At 42.2% G+C, this 26,428-nt stretch overlaps 1 protein-coding gene across 3 annotated transcripts in view; it reads right to left on the bottom strand.

Annotated features, from left to right (window-relative positions):
* Positions 1-26,428, bottom strand: part of LOC309523293 (putative helicase senataxin) — a 314,428-nt gene that overhangs the window by 146,530 nt on the left and 141,470 nt on the right. For all 3 annotated transcript variants that reach the window (XM_082207068.1, XM_082207067.1, XM_082207069.1), the window contains 5 exons: positions 15,590-15,680; positions 12,217-15,099; positions 8,083-8,185; positions 7,172-7,330; positions 6,445-6,668 (listed from right to left, as the gene is read on the bottom strand). In XM_082207068.1, coding sequence (XP_082063194.1) covers positions 6,445-6,668; positions 7,172-7,330; positions 8,083-8,185; positions 12,217-15,099; positions 15,590-15,680 — 3,460 coding nt within the window. The remainder of the gene's footprint in view (positions 1-6,444; positions 6,669-7,171; positions 7,331-8,082; positions 8,186-12,216; positions 15,100-15,589; positions 15,681-26,428) is intronic.

Genomic DNA, 26,428 nt, shown 5'->3' with positions numbered 1-26,428 from the left:
GTTTCAAACCCTACAGATCGTGGACAGAGTGGAATGTTTTGGAAAGTGGCAGAAAGATATTTCTAAGTTTGTCTGGCAGGGCAAAAAGCCCAGGATAAAATTTAAAATACTAACTGATGCAAAAGAAAGAGGGGGATTTGCCCTGCCGGACTTAAGGTTATATTATGAAGCTGCAGCTTTCTGCTGGATGAAGGATTGGTTACTTTTAGAGAACACTGATGTCCTAGATCTGGAAGGGTTTAATAATTCTCTAGGATGGCATGCATATTTGTGGTACGACAAGGTAAAGACTCACAAAATGTTCAAAAACCATATTGTCAGAAAAGCAATATTTATTGTCTAGACAAAATACAAAGACTTATTAGAAAACAAGACCCCGAGATGGTTATCACCAATAGAGGCTAAGGCCCGAAAAAAATCCAATATGGAAGCCGGCTGGCCGAAATATTGGGAAATAATAGAAAAAATTGGAGATAATTGGAGGCTGCAGAGCTTGGAGAAATTAAAGAATAAGGTGCGAGATTGGTTACATTACGCTCAAATTCAAGAGGTTTTTAAATTGGACAAAAAAGTAGGGTTCCAGGTGGAAAAATCGAAATTAGAGACAGAATTGCTTGAACCAAAGACTAAGGTACTTTCGAGAATGTATAACTTGCTGCTTAAATGGAACACTCAGGATGAGACAGTCAAGTCAGCCATGATAAAATGGGCTCAGGATATTGGGTATAACATCATGTTTGAGGACTGGGAAAGGTTATGGACCACCGGAATGAAATTCATGGCATGCAATGCCCTGAAGGAAAATATTATGAAAATGATATATAGGTGGTACATGACCCCAGTCAAACTTGCAAAAATATATCACCTGTCTGATAACAAATGTTGGAAATGTAAGGAGGCTGAAGGGACATTCTTTCACCTCTGGTGGACTTGTCCAAGAGTGAAGGCCTTCTGGGAAATGATTTACAATGAGTTAAAAAAGGTATTCAGGTATACCTTTCCCAAGAAACCAGAGGCCTTCCTCTTGGGCATTGTCGGCCAGAAAGTGTTAAAGAAGGATAGAACTTTTTTTATGTATGCAACTACAGCAGCAATTCAAGGACTATTTACAAAAGCACTATAAGTTGTATGAATGTTAAGAAATTGCACGATTTGGAAATTTTAGCTTCAGCAATTAGATCTGGCGAAACAGGAAACTAAGTTATAATTAAGATAAGGTTGAAATTTAAAGTAATATTATGTTTAATTCAAGGTATAAGTAATTGATAAAAAGTATTTTAAAGTTAAAAACATAATATTTGAAGGGTGCAAAATAAGATATGAGACAAGGTAATAATTTGCTGATATTTTTATTGAGAAGAACGCAGGGTGAGGAGGATGTGGGGAAGTCCAGTTGGTTGTATGAAAAAGATTTGAAAAGTCGGTGTTTTTTCTTTTTTATTCTTTTTTTCTGTTTTTCTTTTTTCTTTTTTGTACTTCTTGTACTTTGTGTATATTTTTGAGTTTGTATCTGAAAAATGTAATAAAAATTTTTATAAAAAAAAGAAAAGAAAAACAACATTGAATTCAGGTGGGAATTTCTGGAGGGAATTTCATTTTTCTACAAAACCAAAAAGCGCAGATTGACGAGTCCAGAAGAAACAGGGAAGATTCTGAGAAGGTATAAGGAACTAAAAGTAGAAGATGGAGCAATTGGAGAAGTCAAAGGAGCAGAAAAAGGAGCAGGTGCCCAGGATGAATTAGAATCGGGGGAAGAAGAAGAAGAAGAGAATGGGGAAAAGGTAGAAGAAGAAAAAGAAGAGGAAGAAGAAGAGTCAGATAAATTATAAAAGCGTAAAAAGCAAACTAAATTTATTTAATTGGCACTAAAATTATGGAATTGGAATATTAATGGGATGAATGAGGGGGGGGAAACGGAATAAAATTGAACAATTTTTAAAAAGAACAATCTGGACATTATATGTTTACAAGAGACACACGTCGCAAGGAAACATAGGAAAATTTTGATTAACAAAAGATTAGGAAACGAATTTGTATCTTCAGATAAAGAGAAAAAAAGAGGGGTAGTTCTATATATCAAAAGTAAAATTGAATCACAACAAATCTTCAAAGATGAAGAAGGAAGGATGATTGCAGTACGGATCAAATGGCAGGGCAAAAATTTGATCATTGTCGGGATCTATGCACCTAATGGAAACAAGACAGATTTTTATAAATCTTTAGAAGAAAAACTATTTGAATATATGGACCAGAAAATCATAGTAATGGGAGAAATGAATGGAGTGGTCTCATTGGAAATGGACAGACTAAGAGATGGATCAAGCAAAGAAGGAAAATTGCCTAAGACTTTTTCGCAATGGTAAAGAATTATAATTTGATCGATATTTGGAGACTCAGATATCCATTGGAAAAACAATTCACTTATTTCTCTGAACCGAATCAGTCAATGTCAAGAATAGATCAAATATGGGTGTCGAACAATTTGACTCCAAGAATTCTTCAAATTGAGATCCAACCAAGAATAATTTCAGACCATAATCCAATAAAAATGGAATTGAAAGGATTCAAGGAAAGAACCTTTAGATGGAGAATCAATGATTACCTCTTCGACGATCAAAAAATCATTGAAAAAGCACAAAAGAAACTAACTGAGTATTTTGTGGACAACAGCAATAAAGGAACGAAGATGAGTGTAGTATGGGATGCAAGCAAGGCAGTGATGAGAGGTTTCTTTATCCAACAGAATTCTTTGAAGAATAAGAATAGAGAAAAAGGGAAAAAAGAAATCCTAAAGCAGATTATGGACAATGAACAAAAATTAATTAAAAAACCAAATAATTTAAAAATAAAACAAGAGATTAAGACTTTACAAACACAATTTGCAATGATCATAAATAAAGAAATAGAACTGAATATTAAAAGGTTAAGACAAAAAAACTTTGAATTTGCAAACAAATCTGGTAAATGGCTTGCGTGGCAAACCAAAAAGAGAAAAGAGCAAAATACAATTAATAAAATTATTGTAAACGGAGAAGAGGTTGACAATCCGAAAGGAATTAGAAAAGGATTTTTGGACTTTTATAGACAACTATATAAAAACAGAAAAAGAAATAATATGAGGAAAATAGAATGATTTTTGAAAGAAAAAAAAAGGTGCAGAAGATCCCGGCAGAAAAGAAAGACCAACTGAATGCCCCAATAGGAAACGAGGAGATAAAAGAGGCCATAAAGGAACTGAAAAGGGGGAAAGCCCCTGAACCAGATGGATTTACATCAGGCTACTATAAAGAACTGAGAGATGCTTTAATGACACCATTGAAAGAAGTCATGAACAATATTTTAAAAGAAAGAGACATCCCTGAAACGTGGAAAGAAGCATTTATTACACTTATCTCTAAACAGGACTCAGATTTAACACAAGTTAAAAATTACAGGCCTATTTCACTGCTTAATACAGACTATAAGATATTTGCATGGATTTTAGCGAACAGATTGAAAAAGATATTGCAAGAAATTATTCACAAAGATCAAGCGGGTTTCCTTCCAGGCAGGCAGATGAAAGATAATATAAGAAATGTAATTAATATTTTGGAGTATCTGACTGCCAGGAATGAGAAACAAGCTATATTAATGTTTGTAGATGCAGAAAAGGCCTTTGACAATATTGCTTGGGATTTTATGTTGAAGAACTTGGAATATATGGATGTGGGGATAGAGTTTTTTAATGGGATAAAGGCAATTTATACAGAGCAGAAAGCAAAATTAATTGTTAATAATGTGATTACAGAAGATATCAAAATAACAAAAGGAACTAGACAGGGATGTCCACTCTCACCACTGCTATTTAAAAAGGTCCTAGAGGTTTTTTTGAGGTCGATGAGACAAAATGAATTAATAAAAGGGGTAACAGTTGGTCAGAATGAATACAAAGTGAAAGCCTTTGCAGATGATCTAGTAATTATGATTGAAGAACCATTAGAAAGTGCAAAAGAAGTATTAGAAGAGATTGAGAAATTTGGAAATGTGGCAGGGTTCAGACTAAACAAGAAGAAAACTAAAATAATTGCTAAAAATATGGATCAAAGTATGATAGAAATAATGCAACAAAGAATAGAGATAGAGGTGGTGAAAAGGGTAAAATATTTAGGAATTTGGTTAACTCCTAAAAATATTGATTTGTTTCAGAATAATTATACACCGGTCTGGAATGGAATAAGGAAAGATTTGGAGATGTGGGGAAGATTGAAGTTATCTTTTTGGGGTAGAATCTCTATGGTTAAAATGAGTGTTCTTCCAAAGATGTTATTTTTGTTTCAGACTATCCCCATAATAAAGGGGGTAGTAATTTTTAAAGAGTGGCAAAGAGTGCTCTCAAGGTATATCTGGCAGGGTAAGAAGCCGAGAATTAAATTTAAGTTATTAACAGATGCAAAGGAAAGAGGAGGCTTCGCCCTGCCGGACTTGAAACTATACTACGAAGCAGCATGTCTTTGCTGGTTGAAAGAATGGATAAAATTAGAGAATAAGGAGTTATTAGATTTAGAAGGATTTGACAACAGATTTGGATGGCACGCCACGCATATTTATGGTGTGAAAAGAATAAAATTCATAAAGGTTTCGGGAACCACATATTTCGGAGCTCACTAATAGAAATATGGGATAGGTACAAAAACCTATTAGAACCCAGAGTTCCACACTGGTTGTCTCCATTAGAGGTTATGAGTGTAAAGAAAATAAATATGAGAGGTAACTGGATTACATATGGTCAATTGATAATCAAAGAAGGAGGAAAATGGAAACTAAAGCCATACGAACAAGTTAGAGAACATGATAGCCATGTTCAAATATATAAAAGGATGTCACATAGAGGAGGGAGAAAGGTTGTTTTCTGCTGCTCCAGAGAAGCGGACACGGAGCAATGGATCCAAACTACAAAAAAGAAGATTCCACCTAAACATTAGGAAGAACTTCCTGACAGTAAGAGCTGTTCGACAGTGGAATTTGCTGCCAAGGAGTGTGGTGGAGTCTCCTTCTTTGGAGGTCTTTAAGCAGAGGCTTGACAACCATATGTCAGGAGTGCTCTGATGGTGTTTCCTGCTTGGCAGGGGGTTGGACTCGATGGCCCTTGTGGTCTCTTCCAACTCTATGATTCTATGATTCTATGTTTATGACTGGTTGCATTATTTTCAGGTTAATGAAATGTTTAAAAAAGATATCAAAGAAAAGGGTTATGTAGAAAAAGACTCAAAGTTCCAGATAGAAGTGATAAATAATGATTCTAAAATTCTGTCAAAAATGTACAAAATATTGTTGGAATGGAATATGAAAGATATTTACACCGGTAAAATTAGCAAAAATGTATAAGACGTGTAATAAGTGTTGGAAATGTAAGGAAACAGAAGGAATGTTTTATCACATGTGGTGGGAGTGTAAGAAAGTGAAGGGATTTTGGGAGATGATATACAATGAAATGAAAAAGATGTTAAAATGTACATTTGCACAGAAACCAGAGATATTTCTTTTAGGGATTACAGGAAAGGAAATAAGAAGAAAGGACTGTAAACCTTTCCAATATGCAGTTACAGCAGCAAGAATTCTACTGGCCCAGAAATGGAAACAAGAGGAAATACCGACGGTAGAAGAATGGAGACTGAAGCTGACAGACTATGCAGAACTGGACAGACTAACTGGGAAAATCAGATATCTTCGAGACCAAAAGTTCATTGAGGACTGGGGGAAATTTGTTGAATATCTGAAAAGAACGTGTGATGTGCAAACAACGCTAGTGGGGTTCCAAGAAGCACTGTGAAAGTTGAGATATATTGTTTGAAAGAAATAGAAGTGGGAGGGAAGGTTAATGGCAATATAAACAGAAGAAATGCGTAACTGGGAGGCAAATATGGATGATTGTCAGAGAAGCTGAAGGAAGTCCAAATAGAGTTAAATTTGTGGAAATTCTGATATGATTGTTTATTTGTGTTGGAAAATTAATAAAAAATATTAAAACAAAACAAAACAGAGAGGCCTGGAGGGTGGCATTTGGTCCCTGGGACTGAGGTCCCCACCCTTGTCTCACATCTAAAAGACCATGTTCCCAAGAGATGCAGATTTGTGGCCACATGTTACGGGCAACACTTGAAAAGCGGCGGTGTGTGAACCATAATTCCGAAGGCTTCCCTGGAGATGGCAGGAGAAAGCTTCCATCTGCTGCTAATCTTAACAGCTAACTGTCTCTCCTCCTATCCCCCGCCTCCACCTCCGGAAAGTTGGCTGCTGGAGTAGAAATATTCTCTTGCCTCTCTCTGGTCTTCTCTGCCCATCTCTGAGGGAGTTTCAGCTTAACACCTGGCTCATTGGCATACGATTTGTGTAATGGGTAGCAAAATATCTTATACCTCCCCAAGTCAGCACTGGGTTATATTGCCTTTTAAAACAAACACTTACAGAAGTCTCCAAGTCCACAGTTGAGCCTGTCAGACAGAAGTCAGAGTTTTGTGGGCTGATTATGGCTTTGGCTAGAGGGCTTCGGTTCAGAAGAAGGAGGGCCTTGAACGTTTGCTCCGTTGTCACCAAAGAACTGACCACCACACACCTGACATTCTTATCAACACCGGACAAATTTCCTTGTGTCTTGACAGACAGGAGACAGGCATCCTGCTCTTTCATCTCTGAGAGAGAGAGAGAGAGAGAGAGAGAGAGAGAGAGAGAGAGAGAGAGAGAGAGATACACAGGGGTACAATTCAGAAACCACGGTGTATGCATTCATTATCATCTAGCATTCAAATCATGATTTGAGAGCTTTTCTAGCATACATATTAACAGACTGTACATTGTTTAGAGTTCTTTGCCTGCTTCCATTTCCCAAAACCGTGGCTTGTAACCTCACTTCAAACAATGGCTTCTGATCTCAATCCATGGCTTCTTGGCTTCCCAGTGGATGATAAACCATGGTTTGTCGACTCAAAACTTCATGCCAAACTATAGATAAGCTTTCTTAACCACAAAGCTTGGTGCAATACCTGGACTGAGCCAGAATTTCATGCTGAAATAGCAGAAACGGGTCCCCCATCCCAAATCAAATAACTTACTGACACCAAGGGATGGCTAACATAATTGTCTTGTACACTTACTTATTAGGTTTTTGTTGTTGTTTTTTTAAAAACACACCTACCAGTATAAAACCGAGTCACATAGCCCACATGGTGTAATGGACAGCTCTCTGCCTTGCCTTCTTTGCTATAGAAGTTTTGCTTTTCAGACAATATTAAGAACACCAAGTCACATTCCTTTGGGTGCAGCTGTTTCTCTAAATTGCTTCTTGAGATGTTAACTGGAGAAGTAATTTGAACACAGAACAAAAATATGCAAGCATTTAGCCACATACAGATACAACTACGTTGTTACCAAAAGCTCTTAATAAAACAGTAGGCATGTCGAGCACAAGTTGCTACAGCTGAACTTTGAATTCCAGATGTTTTTGGTTACCCAGTCGCACATTCTAATAAATATTCACTCAATTTAGTTGTATGAGCTTTTTCATTGGTGAGACCTGCTGAGGTCCATTTTGGAGAGAGAAAGCATTCTGGGTATTGAGATAAAGCAGGCACACCTTGCCTCAATCCTCGTTTTTTTTCTTTTTATTTTAATCAAATAAAATTGATTTTTATTCATTATTCATTTAATCATTTGCAGCACCTGGATATCAGTTTGTTTGTGTGTCACAGATATTGGTTTATTTTATTTCATAAAATTTATACACCGCTTGTTTGGTTTTTCACAACTTCAAAGCAGTTTACCAAAAGATTAAAACAATTAAAAAAATTGGTAAAAAAATTATTTAAAACATTTTTTAAAAATCAAATCAACGAGAAACTGAAAACAGGCTAAAATACACATCAACATTCTGTGTTGGGCAGAAAAGCAAAAAAGATACAGGCAGAATAAAGTATAATAGCCCTTGACTGCTCACCCCAACAGTCTAGTGTTAACACAAGCACTTCTGTTATCTACTACAACCACCATTAAAAACAGGACTGCATTTCTACTTCCCATTTGTTTATATGCAGTGAAATTCTCACTCACTTGTAAAATCTGCTTCATTTGTGTCTGCGTTGAAGTTCAGCAAATTCAACTCAAAAGGCCTTTGCTCTTTCGATTTCTGGTTCTCTAGCCACTCCTGTGCCATCTGCAGGGAAATGGAAGCATAGGCTTAAGAGACTGCTCTTCCACCACATGTGGGCTGCTAAAAGCATTGGGCAGGATTCCCTGCTCATAAATGGGGCCCAGAGAGTCTGTGGCTCACCACAGTTAACTTTATTGACTGATTTTCACAGAGAGCAAAAGGAGTTACAGTCTAAGGAAATAATAAAATCCCTGCTTGCAGCAGCCCAACAACTGGTGGCACAAAACTGGAGAAATTTAGCAAACTTGCAACTTTTCTTATGAGGACAAAAGGTATGGACAGTGATATTAATGAAGAAACTTACCAAATATATGAAAGCTCTATATTGAACATAAGACTCCAACCATTTTATGGACATATGATGTTCTGTTATTACTTTCCTGTTTGGGACTCCATCTAATTAGCAGCCTCCATCTACTCATGGACAATTGTGATGCAATGTATTTTGTTAAATACACATGCTCTCGCTTAGTGGGATTGGGAGGGAGGACTGTATTGCTTAAAAAAAATGTCTATTGATGTATTAGCATAATTTTGATACATACATTTGTAAAACTAAATAAAAACATTCAACACCTGCCCCATCCAAAAAAAAACCAAATGGGACACTTTTAACCCTGCTCCCCCTTGCCAAAAAAACCCTAGAGTCCACTACTACACTAGTGCAACAGTTAGGCTTACAAAAATCCCTTTTGTATGAACGAGACACACCTTTCAAAGGCTGGTGTGGGGAATCTGTTTAGGGAAGTTTTTAATGTCTGATGTTTTATTGTATTTTTAATATTTTGTTGGAAGCCGCCCAGAGTGGTGGGGTAATAAATAATAATAATAATAACAATTATTATTATTGTTGTTGTTGTTGTTATTGTTATTATTGTTATTATTACTTTTGGCCTTCCAGATATTGCTGGACTACAATGCCCATCCATCCATCCATCCATCCATCCCTGGTGCCACTGGCCATATGCTAGGGCTGATGGGAGTTGTAGTTGAGTAACATCTGGAGGGTCACAGATGTTCCCCCACCTCCTGTCCTAAGACAACATCCACACCCTACATAGCACTGTTATACCACTTTAAACAGCCATGGCTCCTTCCCGCATAGGCTGTAATGATCTCAGACAGGCAAGCAAGCCTTGATAAGATTTAATGACTCCCTGTCAGTTTTATGGTACATTTATAATAAATTACATCCAGAGTGCAGCTCCCAGCCTGACACTCTTGAAACAAGTTAGTCACTCTAAGTCTCCGCCCTTGTCACAGCAAGAAGGATGCCAAAGTCCAGCCTTTCCCCTTTTGCACTTCCGTTGCATTCTAAGCTTTTCAGCTCTCAAAGGAAGAACTCCCTGTCCGCTGCCTTTCTGCTGGTTGCTTAGCAACCCTCCCACGGCCGTCTATCTCTCCCCCTCCCCTTTCTCTAGCTGAGTCAGGGAACTCTTGATGAAAGGGGGTCGAGCCCACCTCCTCCTGCTCTGTCTGCGATCTTTGGTCTCCAGAGTCGGACTCTTCCCCGGCATTCGATTCAGCCATGTCCTTGACATAGGCATCCTGGGAAATGGAGTTTGTCAAGGATGCTGAGAGTTGTTAGGAGAGCCCTTTTCCTCTCACACAGAGCTACAATTTCTAGAGTGGTTTAACAATCAAGCAATAGGGGCCTCTTCTTGACACCGTTAATGAACTACAGTTCCCAAGATGCTTTGGGGGAAGCGAAGACTGTTTAAAGTGGTACAATACTGATTTAAATGTATGTGCAGGTGTGGCTTAAGTTTAATTGGGGAGGACGAAACTTTCATTTTTAGGAAGGATTCAGCCATAAAGATGAATATTTTACCTAAGATGTTATTCTTATTCCAAACAATACCAATAATAAATAACACAAGCTGCTTTAAGGAATGGCAAAGAGATATTTCAGTATTTGTCTGGCGGGGAGAAAGCCAAGAATAAAGCATAACATTTTGATGGATACTAAAGATAGAGGTGGCTTTGCAATGCCAGACTTTTGATTGTATTGATAATACACAATTGCTAGATCTAGAAGGATACGGTAATGAATTTAGCTGGGACGTATGTTTATGGTATGGTAAAGCGACGATATATAAAAAGTTCTCAAATCATGTACTCAGGAAGAACTTATATAGAGTCTGAGAGAAGTATAAAGACTTACTGGAAATGTTATTGTACACATGTAAGCTCATTAGCAGGATTAACTTAAACCAAACAGACTGGCGCGGCTCCCTAGGCTTGCGGATAGCAGGCTGTTCTGGGGGCTGGGGGGGGGGAAGCTTGGGCTTCCCCCGCGCCAGCCCTGTGCCGGGGGGGGGATTTTTTTTTTCTTTATCCCCCCCACCCAAAAAAAACAACTAGGTGCGTCCTATAGGGCGGTGCGTCCTATAGGGCGAAAAATACGGTATTTGTTTGAAAATATTGGATCTGTATTTTTGTCAAAATATTTTTGAAAAATGTAATTAAAAAAGCAATTTCACAGAAAAAAACAAAACATGGAAAAGAAATGGGTGACCTATAGGGACCTACTGGACCTCACAGAAGAGGGTGTGATGCATAAGAACAGGCATAGGCAAACTCGGCCCTCCAGCTGTTTTGGGACTACAACTCCCATCATCCCTGACCACTGGTCCTGTTAGCTAGGGATGATGGGAATTGTAGTCCCAAAACATCTGGAGGGCTGAGTTTGCCTATGCCTGCTTAAGAAGTTAAAGGATAAAAAGGATTGGTTGATCAATTGGTTGCAATACTATTTAAACAAGGTAAGAAGCATGGGTTTATTAATCAAAGCTCTCAGTTTGAAAAAGAGTTATTAGAGAACAGAGAAAAACTATTTTCAAAGGTGTATAAGAGGCTTTTAGGATGAGAAACTAAAGATTGAAATAGATAAATCTACTATGATCCACTGAACTAGCGATGTGGGCACAATATAGAGACGAAGGCATAGGAAAAACTGTAGAAATTGAATATAAAATTCTCAGTGTGTTATGTTTTGAAAGAAAACTTTATGAAAATGACTCACAGATGGTACTTGGCACCGAGTAAGCTAGCAAAAATGTACAAATCAGAGTCAGGCTTATGTTGGAAATGTAAAGAAGCAGAAGACACTTTTTACCATATGTGGTGGACATGTAAAGTGGCTAAGAGTTTTTGGGAGATGGTTTATAATGAGGTTAAAAAATTACATAAGGTGATGCTCCCAAAAAACTCCAAGGCATTTCTCTTAGGGATAATTGGGTCAGCTGTTTCAAGAAGACAGATGAACCAATTGTATGCTACAACAGCAGCAAGAGTACCGTATTTTTCGCTCTATAAGACGCACCAGGCCACAAGACGCACCTAGTTTTTGGAGGAGAAAAATAAGTAAAATAATATTCTGAATCTCAGAAGCCAGAACAGCAAGAGGGATCGCTGCGCAGTGAAAGCAGTAATCCCTCTTGCTGTTCTGGCTTCTGGGGTAGCTGTGCAGCCTGCATTCACTCCGTAAGACGCACACACATTTCCCCTTACTTTTTAGGAGGGAAAAAGTGAGTCTAATAGAGCAAAAAATACGGTACTCTATGCACAAAAATGGCGAAATCAGGAAACACCTACTAAAGAAGAGTGGCAGTTTAAACTGACAGAATATGCCGAATTGGCAAACTTAACTATGGAAATTAGAGATCAAGAAGAGGTAGGTTTTAAGGAGGAGTGGAAACCTTTTGTTGACTATTTAAAGAATTATTGTAAACATGTTAAAACGTAGGTAGGATTTGAATGAAGAACAGCAACTGAATATTTGTTGTTGAGTACAGTGTGGGAAAGACAAGGTATAGAATATTGATAATATGCAGCAAATTTAAAAATTACGGAGGAAACCATGGAGGGGGGCGGGGAAGTTGAAGTGTATTTGGAAACATGTGTCAACTTGTCAACTTTTGAAATTGAGAGAGAGAGAGAGAGAGAGAGAGTTAGTTAGTTTAATTGCAGCTAGTGGGAGGATTTCCTTTGAGGAGGAAAGAGAAAAATGAGGTGGTCTGTTGCCAGCTTACCGTTTCAAATGCATTTAGCATCATTAAGGGGAAGAAAGTATTGAAGTAGTCATTGTAACCCTCAAACTTGGCTGTGACAGGGGCAACAATAGACTGAAGGAGATGGCTTGGTGGCCCAAACAGTTTAAAGTTTGCAAACATGTCATAGTTCCACTTCAGCACCTCTCTGGTGAAAATCCCATGGTCTCTCTGCTGGGCATTCACAATGTTTGCTTGTGCAAAGGGTTGGTGCACTTTGTTCCAAGAACCAGCTCTGGGGGTGGGCAGCGCCATGACAATATGGTTATTTTGCACATTCAGCAACTGAGGGGTGTTGTTTGAAATCCGAGGCTGGAGAATGCTGCTCAGCGTCGGGGTCTTGAACTGCAAGTCATCATCACTACCCTGCAGTGGGTTTGCAGATATATTGACTTCCATGTTTGAGAGGTAACTGCCATCTTCTATTTGTGAACACAGTTCCATGTCCACTGGATCCAACTGTGTAAGAAAGAAGCCGTCACCATCTTTGTTCTCATTCAATTGGGGCTCTCTCTTTTTCAAAGCCACATCCTCGTCACATGGGCTAGAGGAGGGATCTGGAAAGGTCAAATGATTGGTTTTACTAGCTCCAGCAGAACTTTCCTTCTGATTTTCCACCCCCACCATACTGGCAGACTGCACAGGTCTTAGCTCTGCCGCCTTGGGTTTTTTGGCTGGCTGCGCCTCCTGAGTTTCTCCGTGAGTACACTGACAATTCTCTCTCTCTTTGGGGTTTGTCTGCCTATAGAGCTGACGTTTTTGGCAGGCAAAATTGTTCTTATTTCTAGTAGTTAGTTGCTGAGCATTTACTAATTGTGATGTCCTTTCCTGGGGAACATCCACCTCGCCAACAATTTCCCTGTAACTGCACAACTCAGCAAGACTGTCCTGTGTGCACTGAGCAAGTTCGGCTGCTCTTTGGACTTTCTCTGATAGGCCATGTTTTTCTGTCACTAAGGTTGGGGCTGGCATATGTTGGATTTCGTTGGGTGGGACCAGAGCAGGAGTAGATCTTGCCAGTTTTGCCAGCAGTGGTTTTTTACTGTGCATGCTTGGCTTGATGCTTCCCTTGGGACTTTCTCTAGCTGTTTTAACCTGCCCATATTCTGCAGAGCTCTTCCCTGGCTGAATAGTGGATTCTTTGACAGCAGGTGCTGACCCTGAAGGACTGGCAGATGCTGATGTACTGGGCAGAACTGGATCTGTGCACCTGGAACAGCTTCCATTGCCAGCACATATCCCTGTGAAATTTGAGCATACCACTGCATTTCCCTTGCCGATGTGGCCTTCACGAGCTGCTGTATGATGTATGAGGTCTGGAGTAGTCAATGGCTCTTGCTCTGGGGCACTGAATTTCTTCTCAAGGCACACGTCCACTTGCCCTTTCCTGCTCTCTCTACCAGCTTTCATTTTGTTTTCATCCTCATCTGAAGAAGCGTCAGAAATAATGACTTGGTTTGGGGAATCATCTGCACCAGCAGACAACTTGTTGCTCTCTCGGGCAGACAAAGTTTTAACAGCGCCTTTAGCTTTCCTCTTAATGCATTTTTGGTGACGGATGATGCTTTCCTGGCTAGAGTCAATGGGCAAACTGGTTCCTTTAGCACACACAACAGAGGCCTTGCCTGAGCTTGCCTCTGATTTGCAAGGCAATGTGTCTGATGTGCTGCCTCTGGCTACAATCATTTCACTCCTCTGCCCTTCCTGGCTCTTTGTTCTGTCTCTGACCAACTGCAGCTTTTCTGTTCCTGGCTCCAGATTGGTATTTCCTCTCCTACTGCTTTCAGGTAACAGTTTTAATTGCAGGGTGCTGTCTGGTTTCAGAGATCTGATTTTGCTTGTAATGTCATTTAGACCAACCTTTCTCTCCAAAGCACTGCTGCTGTTACCATTCTTTTCTGTAAGAGATCTGGAAGAACTGGGCTTCTCCTTTGTGCTGAAGTCTTTGGTCTCCAGGTCTTGAAAACCGAGGCCAAAGCTTTTGTAGAAGGGATCTTGCTTGTTTTGGACCCCTGGCCATTGATGAGACACCACATTTTTCTGGGCATCCATGTGTCTTTTTGCTAACGCAGACAAGCAGGGTAGGTGCTCATTGTCCATATTCATTGGACACCTGTCTTCCTGCCTTTTGTGGTTCATCAGGAAAGTAGGTGAAGTTACAAAAACAGGAGGGCTCTTCACAAGGGAGGAAGGATTTAACGATTTGCTCATGATGCTCCATATGATCTCCTTCAGAGTGTTCTGTAATTCTAGAGCCTGCTGGGAACTCAGCTCCCAGTGCTTGTGGCTACGGCGAAGCAAGTTGAGTTCATCAAGGAACTGCTTACAAGTGGGTGACTGCACAACCTGATACCCTTCCTTCAGGATGTTGCGGATCAGTTTCATGCAGGCAAATTGTATGGGCTCAGGTTCCCAAGATGGTGATGTCACTGTACTTCTTAAGCTATTCCTGACTACTCTTCTCTCAATGCCAGGCATGAACACCGTACTTGGAAGCATGACACATTTCACCACTATCCACACCCACATTTCTGAGCTGATCCACAGAAAATGAAGGCAATTTTTCTTAAGGCTGCACTCAACAACAGTCACCAAGATCCAGATGAAGAACTCAGACACTTTGTCACAAGTCTCAACAGTGCCACTGAGGACATTTTGGATTTCCAAACACAGGTGATGAATGACCACTATGCTGTAGGCAATCCCCAGGTCCTTCAGGTCCATAAGGGAGTGGATAAAAGGGATGAACCATAAAAAAGTGCTGTTGTGCAACTGCATGTCTTGGCCGATGTCAGAATGTAACAGGTCGGTCAGAGTCTGCATATCTTTGTACAAGTAGAGGCAGTAATCAGGACAAATGGTATCCTGAAACAGGAAACAGGAAGTCAATGTTTAGCAGCATGTTCTCAACTTTCCTGCTTTGCATATCCAACAACAACCCGCCTCACTTCAAGGATTTCACTAGGATGGGAAAGGGGGATTTGTCATCCTTCAAGTGTTGCTGGACTTCAAATTCCACCAGCCCCAGCTAGCATGGCCAACAATCAGAAATTATGGGAGTCCCTATACTAGTCACTATATAGTGATCTTTTTTTTTGCAGGGGGGGGGGTATTGCCAGCCAACAAGGCTAGAAACATTTTTTTAAAAAATGAAAAAAAGACAAGGTTTTCAAGGGGGTGAATTCTGTCGCCAATAAAAAACCACCCTTCAAACAAACATGGAGGAGGGAAACTGCTTCTGTTCTAGAGGACAGATGTGATTTGATACTTCTCTATAACTATAATCCAGAACCGTCCACATAGCCATGTTTCAAGCATGGAAGAAGACAGTAAGACAGATCAACAAGCAAGTTACCTTGTGGGGCTTTTCAATGTGGTAGTCATACGCCAGTTGGCTGCAAGTGACAAATTCATCTCCATAGTCCGACATGGGCTCAGATTTAGTCCTTCAAAAATATTAAGAAAGCCAAGGGTTTTGTCAGGAGCCAGCCATGTGAAGGTCAGCAATAAAAAAACACTGGTGTCAGTGAAGTTAACTTTTTATTCAAAGAAGCAAAAACAGTGCAGGCCTAGTGATCCCAGCAACTCTTCCCAGTAGGTCTTGGCCCAATGCAGAAGTTGCAAGGACTGAAGGTCCCTGCCCTCCCACAGCTGCCTATGGTCTCTCCTCTCCAGGGGTTTTTCCAAGCAGTCGGAGACTACGTCTGCACGCAGCCAATCTCTCCTCTGCTCTTTTCATTTCTCTGCATGTTCTGGGAGGCCAGGGGAGCGGAGCTGGTCATAGAAGGGAGACACTCCTTAGTCCTTCAGCAGCCTGCCTCTTCTTGGTCTACTGGCCCCCTTCCTCTCCAGCCTCTGAATTATGACTTTCTGCCCCAGCTTCTTCCTGTTCACTAAACCCTGTTACCTCTTCAGCTTCCAACACCACCTACCCCCAGTCCACTCCCTCTTCTTCCTCTGGCCACTCTTCAGCATCCCACCATCAGTCCCCTGGCTCTGAGCCTTCTTCCCCTGGAGGATCCCTTGGGGGTTCTCCAGCTGGCACCTCCCACCACTCCCCCGCATCCAGCCAGTCCATGACAGGTTTAAACCATTAGCTACTTATTTAAATGTGTAGTACACACTATTCTGAAAGCTCGAGATGGGGGGGCGGGGCGGGCAGAAAAGAACAGAATAAAATGTAATTAAGCTCAGTGTTATTTCCTCACTGACTTGGAGTCCCGAGGCTATGGGAATGATTATGGTCTTACAATGTAATCTGTCACAAGGAGCACTTAAATTATTCTCAAACTTAAACTGAGACCCAGGTTCTGCTCAAATGCCTGCTTCAAATTTAACACTAAGATATAGTTTACGTGAAGGAGAAATTTCCATTTTCCTTCATCTTGTCAGGATCCATTTTGAGCCTTTAGGACTCCATATGCTGTATTAGTTTTATCATCTGTGTATGAACTTTGACTAACCTATTCTAACAGAGAAAAAACATTATTTTTAACCAAGAAGTTATGTGTGCCCAGTGTCCTGGTACACTGAGAGAACAAACTCTGATGGAATGGAATGTCACGGGACTGGCAAGGGACGCCTTGGAGTCGGGGAAGAAAAGAGTCAGAGCGGGAACAGTCAGAAGGAAACGATGGGGAGATGACGGAAGGGGAAGAGGGGGAGAGCCAGGAGGAGGCAAGGCTCTCCGATGCTGAAGCAGAGCCCCAGCACCGCACAGGGAGCTCAGGTACAGACGGGGAGCCTATGCCTGTGCCTTCGGCACAGGAAAGGAGAGGGTTAAAGCGCAGGGATCAGAGACGTCCCATGAACATTCCAGCCGCCTCTTCTGTTGGAGGAGAAGCAGGAGAAGACCACTCCCCGAATCTGAACCAGACGATTCGGATGCATGATTGTACTGTGCTGCTTTTACACATGCAAAATAAAGAACTGTAAATACCTCTCTGAGTGAGCAGAGGGTGCTTATTGCGAATAGCATACACAAACCATCACATGTAAGCAATACGGCAGTGACCCAAGCCAAATTAGGGAAATCGCCAGGACCTGATGGACTATCCTTGGTGTATTACAAAGTATTCCAAGGAACATTGGCATTGCCATTGATGGAGGTAATGAACCGAATTCTTCAAGGGGAAGAAATTCCATCTTCATGGGAAAAAGCATATATAACACTAATCCCCAAACAGGATCAAGGAACCCCATACCCAAAGAATTTCAGACCAGTATCTTTATTAAACAATGATTATTTTAGAAGTATTAGCATAAATAATAAGATGTAATCAGAAAATTAAAGGTTTAAGAGTGGGTCAGAGACTTAAAAGAGTGGATAATATTACAAGACGGGGACTTATTAGACCTAGAAGGGTTTAATAACTGCTATGGGTGGCATGAGTATTTAGGATACAAAAAGGTGAAGGTCCACAGGGGATTTCTTAATACTATCATAAGAAAATTGATATATAGAGTATGGGTAAAATACAAAGAATTACTGGAGCCTAAGACACCCTGGTGGATTTCACCCTTAGAAGCGATAACGGTAAAAAAGAAAAACATGGAATTAAATTGGGCTACATATAAGGATTTACTAAAAGAAAAAGATAGTAATTTGATATTAAAAGAGTACAAGGAAATAAGACATCACCTAACAGGGTGGATTCAGTATCACCAACTAAATGAAGTGTTTGAGGCAGACAAGAAAAACGGTTTTAAAAATGAAATCTCATTACTAGACAGAGTTATTACAAAATAAGAACAAGGTGATCTCTAGAATGTATGGAACATTATTGGAATGGGAGGTTAAGGATGAAAAAGTAAAAGACTCCCAGGCTGCGCACCTAGTCCTTCAGGGGCACGGTTACCCTGTTCAAGACCAGAAAGTCCCCCACACCCGCCTGCTCCTTGCCTCCCCAAAACAGTACTTCTGTCTTGTCAGGATTCAACCTTAATCTGTTAGCTGCCATCCATCCTCCAGCCGCCTCCAGACACTCACACAGGACATTCACTGCCTTCACTGGTTCCAATTAAAAAGAGAGGTAGAGAGGTATAGTATGTGAAGGGTTTCAGAACTTACAGGGTTAAGAGTTCTGAGTGACGTCTCACATCTTGAGGCGTGGCTACGCTACACATACGGGAGTGGTTTTCTCTGTGTGTGTTCATTCTCGTACGCTCTGCGAGAGGAAAGATGTGCGAGCTGTCGCCGGGTGAAATTTACGATGTTATGCTACACGGTTAAAGGCTGAAGACGATAAGAGAACGCCTTGTGTGTGTTCTGATTTATTACCCACACACTGCAATCGCTTCTGACCGCTGTGTTCGCTCTGCTAAACCGGCCAAAGAGGCAGGAGGACGTTTCCGTGATCGGCACAGGCAGCTGCGTGCGTAGCGAAAGTGTGCCGGGCTCCATTTTGGCCCTCTTGGCCGCCATATAGTAGTCATGGGAGACTTCAACTTCCCCAATATCTGTTGGAATTCAAATTGTGCCAAGAATGTAAAGTGCTGATGTGATCCAAAGTAAAGGAGAGCAATACGGAGCTGGCTTTCACTGGCCAGCTAAATGAGGTAAGGGTAGTTGATGGGTCTCAAACCCAGAGTGAGTAAGGGACTTCCCTTGCATGCAAAGACAGGCTGCAACAGATTGAGCGGACAAGACAAATAGTAGGTCCAATGGTCAAGAAGGCAATTTCTGCATGTGCTGTAGAGGGAAGTGAGGGTCAGATGGGGCTCGTCAACCTGGGAAGGTAGCCCATCTAGGAGAAGGAAAACTCTGATCCTAAACCTCTGCTGCCTTGCAGAACATCTTCAGGAGACGAAAAGGCCTACACAAGTCCAGAGTGGAGTTCTGTTTTAATTTTTTTTAAAGCAACAACAATTTTTTATTAGTTTGTTAAGATCTTTTAATGCATCATTCCCCGTTGCCATCAAGGGCCTGATCCATTCGCGCACCCCATCCTGCAGATGTCCAATAATGTACGCCACCCCCTCCCCGTCATCAGCAAAGTCATTTTTCTGCAATTCCAAAGCGTATTGAATTTCCGTTCGGAAAGCATTGTAGTCTTGGGGCTTTCCTCCAAACTTATTTACCAGCCCCGGGACCTTCCTCCCTATCGGGGTGGCTCTGACCTGTGCATCCTGAACCTGTCTCTCCTCCAGCCGCGCTGACAGGGTAGCGACATGTGCCTCCAGGTCTCGATTCCTCTCGACCAGACCTCGCACCATGGCTTCTTGCTCTGTCTCTCTGGCTGGTCCTGTCTGGCTCATCATGCTGCCTCCCCCGGGCTGCGCACAAGCAACGTCAGGGACTCACGGATTGCTGTTATGGTTCTAGGGGTTGCTCGTGCGTAAGCAGGTGCCTATCTCCCTGGCTGAGTGCAAACACCTGGCTGGGTTGCCTGAGTGAACCTTTCCTGTCCGCACAGCCACTCACCCGTGGCTGACTCAGTCACTGGCAGAATCTTGTCAGTGGGCGTTTCTTAAACTTCTTCCAGCAAAGAAGCTCTTTGACGCCTAGTCTCCGCCTACCCTCTCTGCGCGAAAGCCTTCTGCGCAAGGAGGGCGTGGGCAACGGAGGACCCCTACTCTCCCCGCTGGTCCCCAGCAAGGAGTCATGGGACCGCCTCGCCGATTCCCCCATCTGCCCCCCTTCTCCACTGGTGCTACGCTGATTCTCTTCCCCAGAAGATGGGCTGCTTCTCCCGATCCCTGGACGCTCTCTGGAATCCCTCTGGTTTTTGCGCTCCCCCTCCGGTACTGATGGCAGTTCCCTGACACGGACCTTTGTCGGCAAGGTGATGTCTCTGCTTTTTAAGATGCTGTCTAGGTTTGTCATTGCTTTTCTCCCAAGAAGCAGGCGTCTTTTAATTTCGTGGCTGCTGTCACCCTAGCTGCCTTTAAAAATGCTGTAATATTGTTCCTCCCATCTCAGCCTCTCTCTGAGGTCATGCCAAAGGTAATTCCATTGCCATCGGCACCTTCATTTGCCTGGGTCGACTGTAAATGCCATGTCACCTACTTATTTAGTGGGCAATGCTCCATAAAGGGCTCAGACTACAGTGCAAAAATTGACTATTCCAAATTATGGCAGAAGGAAGCAGTGAAGAAGCTGTTACATTGCCATTATTAGCAGTCTGTCCTCTTGCTCAGAATGCACAGGGACAGAGAGCCCATGAATCATTGCCCTTCTCAGTTTTTAACAAATTGATGCGAAGTGTGGCAGAAAATGGCTTGGATGGCATTCTTGATGGGCTAAGAGCAGCCAGTACTTTAATTCCAAACCTTGAAGCCTCTGAAATTTCAATGAAACAATTGGCTTATGAAAATGCTGATTGCAAGACTTCTCTTAAAGTGATGTACCAGAAGTCAGAAACAGAGATTGCTCAAATGAGTAAGCCTTGCCAGAATATTGACACCGAGACTCACAAATCTGCCCTCCTAGCAGCAGCTTTGTCTCCTTCAGCTCACCCTGCTAAAGACAGGCAATGCCACGACCGGTGGCCTTCCAGCCTGAGTCTAAATGGGAGAACACAGACTGTTGTGCCAGCTGATTGTCAGTCTTTTACTGAAGCTAAATTAGAAGCAATAGCTGGCTCTTCTAACACACTTGCTTTTAACACACAGTCTCCTGTGACAAATCTGCGCCATGCCGCTAAGGGCAGTGCTGGTTTGAATCTACTGACAGCAGAACTTGCTACTTTTCAGTTCCAGTTCCCTATGGTGGTTTATAAAATTAAGACATAGCATACAGGTCTGATTCCACCTCAGACAGTGAGACTCATTCTTCATCGCTTATTTGCAGACTTTTTTCTCCTTTCCTCCCTGAACTTAAAATTCCTAATGAATTTACTTTACAGGAGTTGCAGAGTTTTGGGGGTCACTTCATACACGTGATTTTCCTTAAATACAATGTTTTCACCTACAGGACTCCTTTTCCCCCCAGACACTGCTGACAGAATAGTGATTTTAGAGTGGCTACACTCTAAATTGCCTAACACTGGATTTGATATTGCTGCTTGTTATTTGCCTTTTTCTAAACAGGAACACGAATCCTTAATGAGTTCTTCTCTTCCCTATCAGTTTGCATTTCCTGATTATATTTGGGATAGTTTATTTTAACCCTCCTGAAAGATTCGGGTCTGGTTTTGATTCAAACAGGTTCCTATTCAACACCTTTAGAGCGTTTTAACATATAAGGACTCTGAAAATAACTGGCATTTTTTTTTTTGCAGCTAATCAGAAAACTGACAGAGACCAGCCTACACGTCCACTGCATTTTGTGATTTTGTGTGAAGTGGGATATCTTTTTATCACATTTGGCTAATTCCGATCTTTCTCCGATGCTAGATTTTAATCTACTCTCTTTGTTCTTGACACTGAAATATCTCTTGACAAATAGAACTATGCCTTTCTATGCTGCTCATGTTTACTCTCACGTTTGCTCCCATACAGGATGCAAAGAAGCACTTTCAGAAGGTAATCAACATGCTGATTCTGCTCTGAAATCTCTCTGACCATTATTTTCTAATGCAATTGACAGCCATACATTTTTTCACCAGGGAGCTAAGCAGCTGCATAAAACATTTTTTCCATTCCTCTGACACGAGCTAAGGATATTGTTGGTGGATGTCCTTCATGCGCTTTAACTCCTGTTAACTTTACCTTAAATCAATTAACTGTTTCCTTTCTTAATAAATTTTCTCCTATGAAATGCCATTGTAGGAAAGAGGTACCTCTGGAACACCCTCTAGTGACGTACCAGCAGCTCCCCAACCCGTAGTGAGAGGGACCCATTCCTTTGATTACCTGGGGGCAGGGATACCCTACTGTTCTTACTTCCTCAGGTCCTGTGTGGATTCCAAGTCACTGTATCTATCCCTATCGGCCCAGACATGCGCTGGTACCAAGGCCTGCAGAACCCCATTCTGGACTTTGCAAGGATCATGACCCCGCCTCCGCCTCTACAGGCTCAGCAACCCCATGCGAAAGTCCATCGCACCCGTCCTCATCCTTGAAAGGCTGAGGGATGCCCGAAGGTGACATGGGGAATGCTGAAGACCTTGACCTCTGATGCCAGGACACAATTTCAGCATCATGATGTTCCAGCGGAATCGGAGACTTTTTTCATAGCCTTGATTACTCAGCTAAATATGAACTCTATGCTGATTTTAACACGCATATTATTTGTTTTCTTGATACCTTAGTACTCAATGTATCTATCTTCCCCCTGAAACTTCTTCTAGTCGTAGCTATAACTGGTGGATGCGTTTAGCTAAAGTGGCTAACGTCTCTCATTTTTGTCTGAGTGAAACATGATATGCACACTACCTTAGGAAATTGTATACTCCCTGTTTGTACACAGCCTTTCCATATGGCACATGCCACAAACATGGGAAAGTGGTTTTCTGGCTGCCTTTCTAAAGATATCATTGGTTATACTAATCTCCATGATTGGGGAACAGTGACACAAAAGTTACCTCTGGATGCAATATTGTTATACACACCTAGAGTTGCAGCACCACCAGACAGTGGCGTAGCGTGGGTTCTCAGCACCCAGGGCAAGGCAAGTAATTTGCGCCCCCTAACCCGTGGATTTTAGCACTCGAGTCTCTTCCGCGCCCCCCCAGATGTTGCGCCCCCCTGCACCCCCCACGCTATGCCACTGCTCCCACCACAAGTCTTCAGGACAGCCATCCGAAGGCTGGTGCAGGGAGCAGGTCTCTCCGCCCCACCGCCAGGCTTCGGAGGAGGTCCGAGGACAGTGGGGTTCCTGCTTCTTCGAGGAGGGCCGGCCAAACACGCCCCCCAAAATGTTGCGCCCGGTGCGGCCGGCACCCCTGGCACCCCCCACGCTACGCCACTGCCACCAGACACCTCTTGTGCTCAGATTGTGAATTGCAGTGAGAAAGCAACTCGCTGTCTGGACACAGGAAGGCCAACTTGGACTTGCTCACGTGTTCAACAGATTACTTTTAATTATGCTCATGTACGCTTACCAGATAGCTGGTTTTTCACGTGTAATCAAAGAAGTTATAATTACATTCCTGCAAATTTATCTGATACTCAGTGCTGCCTCAGCAGACTGACATGGGTCCTGCCTCGTTGCTCAATTTTAGAAAAGAATAGGCAGAGGATGTTACGCTCTCCTTTAGGAATATCTGCTAGACATCGTTATGTGATACAAGAACACATACATGAACATGAAGAGAACACAGTACCCCTGCTACCTTAGCCTCTACTATCTTAAACTCTTCTTACAAAAAAAATTAAAATTAAAAAATAAATAAATTTTAAATAAATAAAAAACGGTGAGATACACACTCCTCCCAGAGTCTTGCTGGTTCAAGCCTCTGTGTGTATTTTATTATCAGAGTCTAATCCTTCCTTTGCTTTGGGAACGCCTCATCCAATAGCATATTTAACCAATCTTGAAATACCAAAACAGCGAAGAGCTTTCACTCTGACACCTTATGAGGAGAGAAAATGCCCCTGCAGTTCTGGACACATAGAAACAATTGACCATGTTTTCCTCCACTGCCAGTATTACACAAACATACGTGTTAGTTTTATTCTGCCAATCATACACAAATTCCCAGGACACACAAGGCAGTTCAATATCTCCTTACTGCTCCTTACATACGTCAGAGGATGGTATGTGCCCCACAGGTCTAAAACAAAGGGCTTGATTTACATGTTTTATGTGTTTTTATCTACTGTTTCTATCTGCTTCTATGTTGGTCTGTGATCCATGAAGGGGTGTTAAGATGCTACACTCAATATGCCAGCAAGTTTGGAAAACTCAGCAGTGGCCAGAGGATTGGAGAAGATCAGTCTACATCCCAATCCCAAAGAAGGGCAGTGCCAAAGAATGCTCCAACTACCGCACAATTGCACTCATTTCACACGCTAGCAAGGTTATGCTTAAAATTCTACAAGGAAGGCTCAAGCAGTATGTGGATCGAGAACTCCCAGAAGTGCAAGCTGGATTTAGAAGGAGCAGAGGAACCAGAGACCAAATTGCAAACATGCGCTGGATTATGGAGAAAGCTAGAGAGTTCCAGAAAGACATCTACTTCTGCTTCATTGACTATGCAAAAGCCTTTGACTGTGTCGACCACAGCAAACTATGGCAAGTTCTTAAAGAAATGGGAGTGCCTGATCACCTCATCTGTCTCCTGAGAAATCTCTATGTGGGACAAGAAGCTACAGTTAGAACTGGATATGGAACAACTGATTGGTTCAAAATTGGGAAAGGAGTACGACAAGGCTGTATATTGTCTCCCTGCTTATTTAACTTATATGCAGAATTCATCATGCGAAAGGCTGGGCTGGATGAGATTGCCGGAAGAAATATCAACAACCTCAGATATGCAGATGACACAACCTTGATGGCAGAAAGTGAAGAGGAATTAAAGAACCTTTTAATGAGGGTGAAAGAGGAGAGCGCAAAATATGGTCTGAAGCTCAACATCAAAAAAACGAAGATCATGGCCACTGGGCCCATCACCTCCTGGCAAATAGATGGGGAAGAAATGGAGGCAGTGAGAGATTTTACTTTCTTGGGCTCCATGATCACTGCAGATGGTGACAGCAGACATGAAATTAAAAGATGCCTGCTTCTGGGGAGAAAAGCAATGACAAACCTAGACAGCATCTTAAAAAGCAGAGACATCACCTTGCCAACAAAGGTCCGTATAGTTAAAGCTATGGTTTTCCCAGTAGTGATGTATGGAAGTGAGAGCTGGACCATAAAGAAGGCTGATTGCCAAAGAATTGATGCTTTTAAATTCTGGTGCTGGAGGAGACTCTTGAGAGTCCCATGGACTGCAAGAAGATCAAACCTATCCATTCTTCAGGAAATCAGCCCTGAGTGCTCACTGGAAGGACAGATCCTGAAGCTGAGACTCCAAGACTTTGGCCACCTCATGAGAAGAGAAGACTCCCTGGAAAAGACCCAGATGTTGGGAAAGATGGAGGGCACAAGGAGAAGGGGACGACAGAGGACGAGATGGTTGGACAGTGTTCTCGAAGCTACTAACATGAGTTTGACCAAACTGTGGGAGGCAGCGGAAGACAGGAGTGCCTGGCGTGCTCTGGTCCAGGGGGTCACGAAGAGTCGGACACGACTAAACGACAAAACAACAACAACAATGTTGGTCTACTGCAGTGATTTCAAACAATGTGCTGTGACACCCTGGGGTGCCTTGGATGATGGTCAGGGGTGCAGAGAGCAACATGGGCCTCTATCCCTCTTTCCTTCACTCCCTCGCATCTCTGCCTCCCATAGGCTTGCAGAGCTGTTTGTTGCAGCAGCCCTGGCTACAAGCTCCCCAGGCAAATGGTGCCTCTGGAGCTAGCCGGGGGGTACTTCCCAGGCCTCTGTGGGGCAGTGTGAGAAGGCATCTCTCTTTGGGGCAGGGGGGCAGCTCAAAGACCGGGGCGGCCGCAGCAGCTGCCTGGAGAACTCCCAAGGAGAGGGGAAAGGAGACTGAGGGAACACTCCACAAGGGAGGGTGTTTGAAAAAGGGTGAGAGGCTGCCGGCTCTGCAGACAAGGGGTGACATAGCTGGGGTCCTGAGGACTTCTGGTCTTGGGAAGGAGGCGTGAGCAGGCACGCTGAGAAGCTCCGCAGCGTGAATGCAAGGAGAAGTATAAATTAAAGGTGATTAAAACCTATTTAAGGATTTATGGACTGGAGGAAGGTTTTGGAGGGAACTTAAGAACAATTATATCTGAGCTTATCAGCATTTTAGCAGCTGGGCAATATCAAACGTCAAAAAGACGCGGAGGGCTTGCTGAGGGCTAGAAGAGCATGTCAAAAAAATAATACAGTCTCAAAACAAACGAAGCGAGACGCATCAGCTCTAACTCCCCCAAAAGCCACAGAAAGAAAGAAAAGCTTTGACAAAAGAGCAACGGAAATGCAGGAAGGCCAAATAATGTCAGAGTCACATGAGATGATTCACTTATTACGGTCTATTAAAGAAGACACTGGGGAGCTTAAGACAGAAATGTCAGCGATTAAACGGGATACATCACAAATGAGAATAGATCTACAAGTTTTAACATGAACTTGAACAGCGTGTTAATGTCTTGGAGAAAATATCATTTGCAACATAAAGCCTGATGAACAAATGCTTACTCCAGTTGGAATCTGATATCGAAGGAAAAACCTTAAAATTTTAGGTCTTAAAAACCTTCCTCC

This window comes from Podarcis vaucheri (assembly GCF_965113315.1).
Source record: "Podarcis vaucheri genome assembly, chromosome: W".
In the NCBI taxonomy this organism is placed as follows: Eukaryota; Metazoa; Chordata; class Lepidosauria; order Squamata; family Lacertidae; genus Podarcis; species Podarcis vaucheri.
This window is presented reverse-complemented; position numbering and strand designations above follow the sequence as displayed.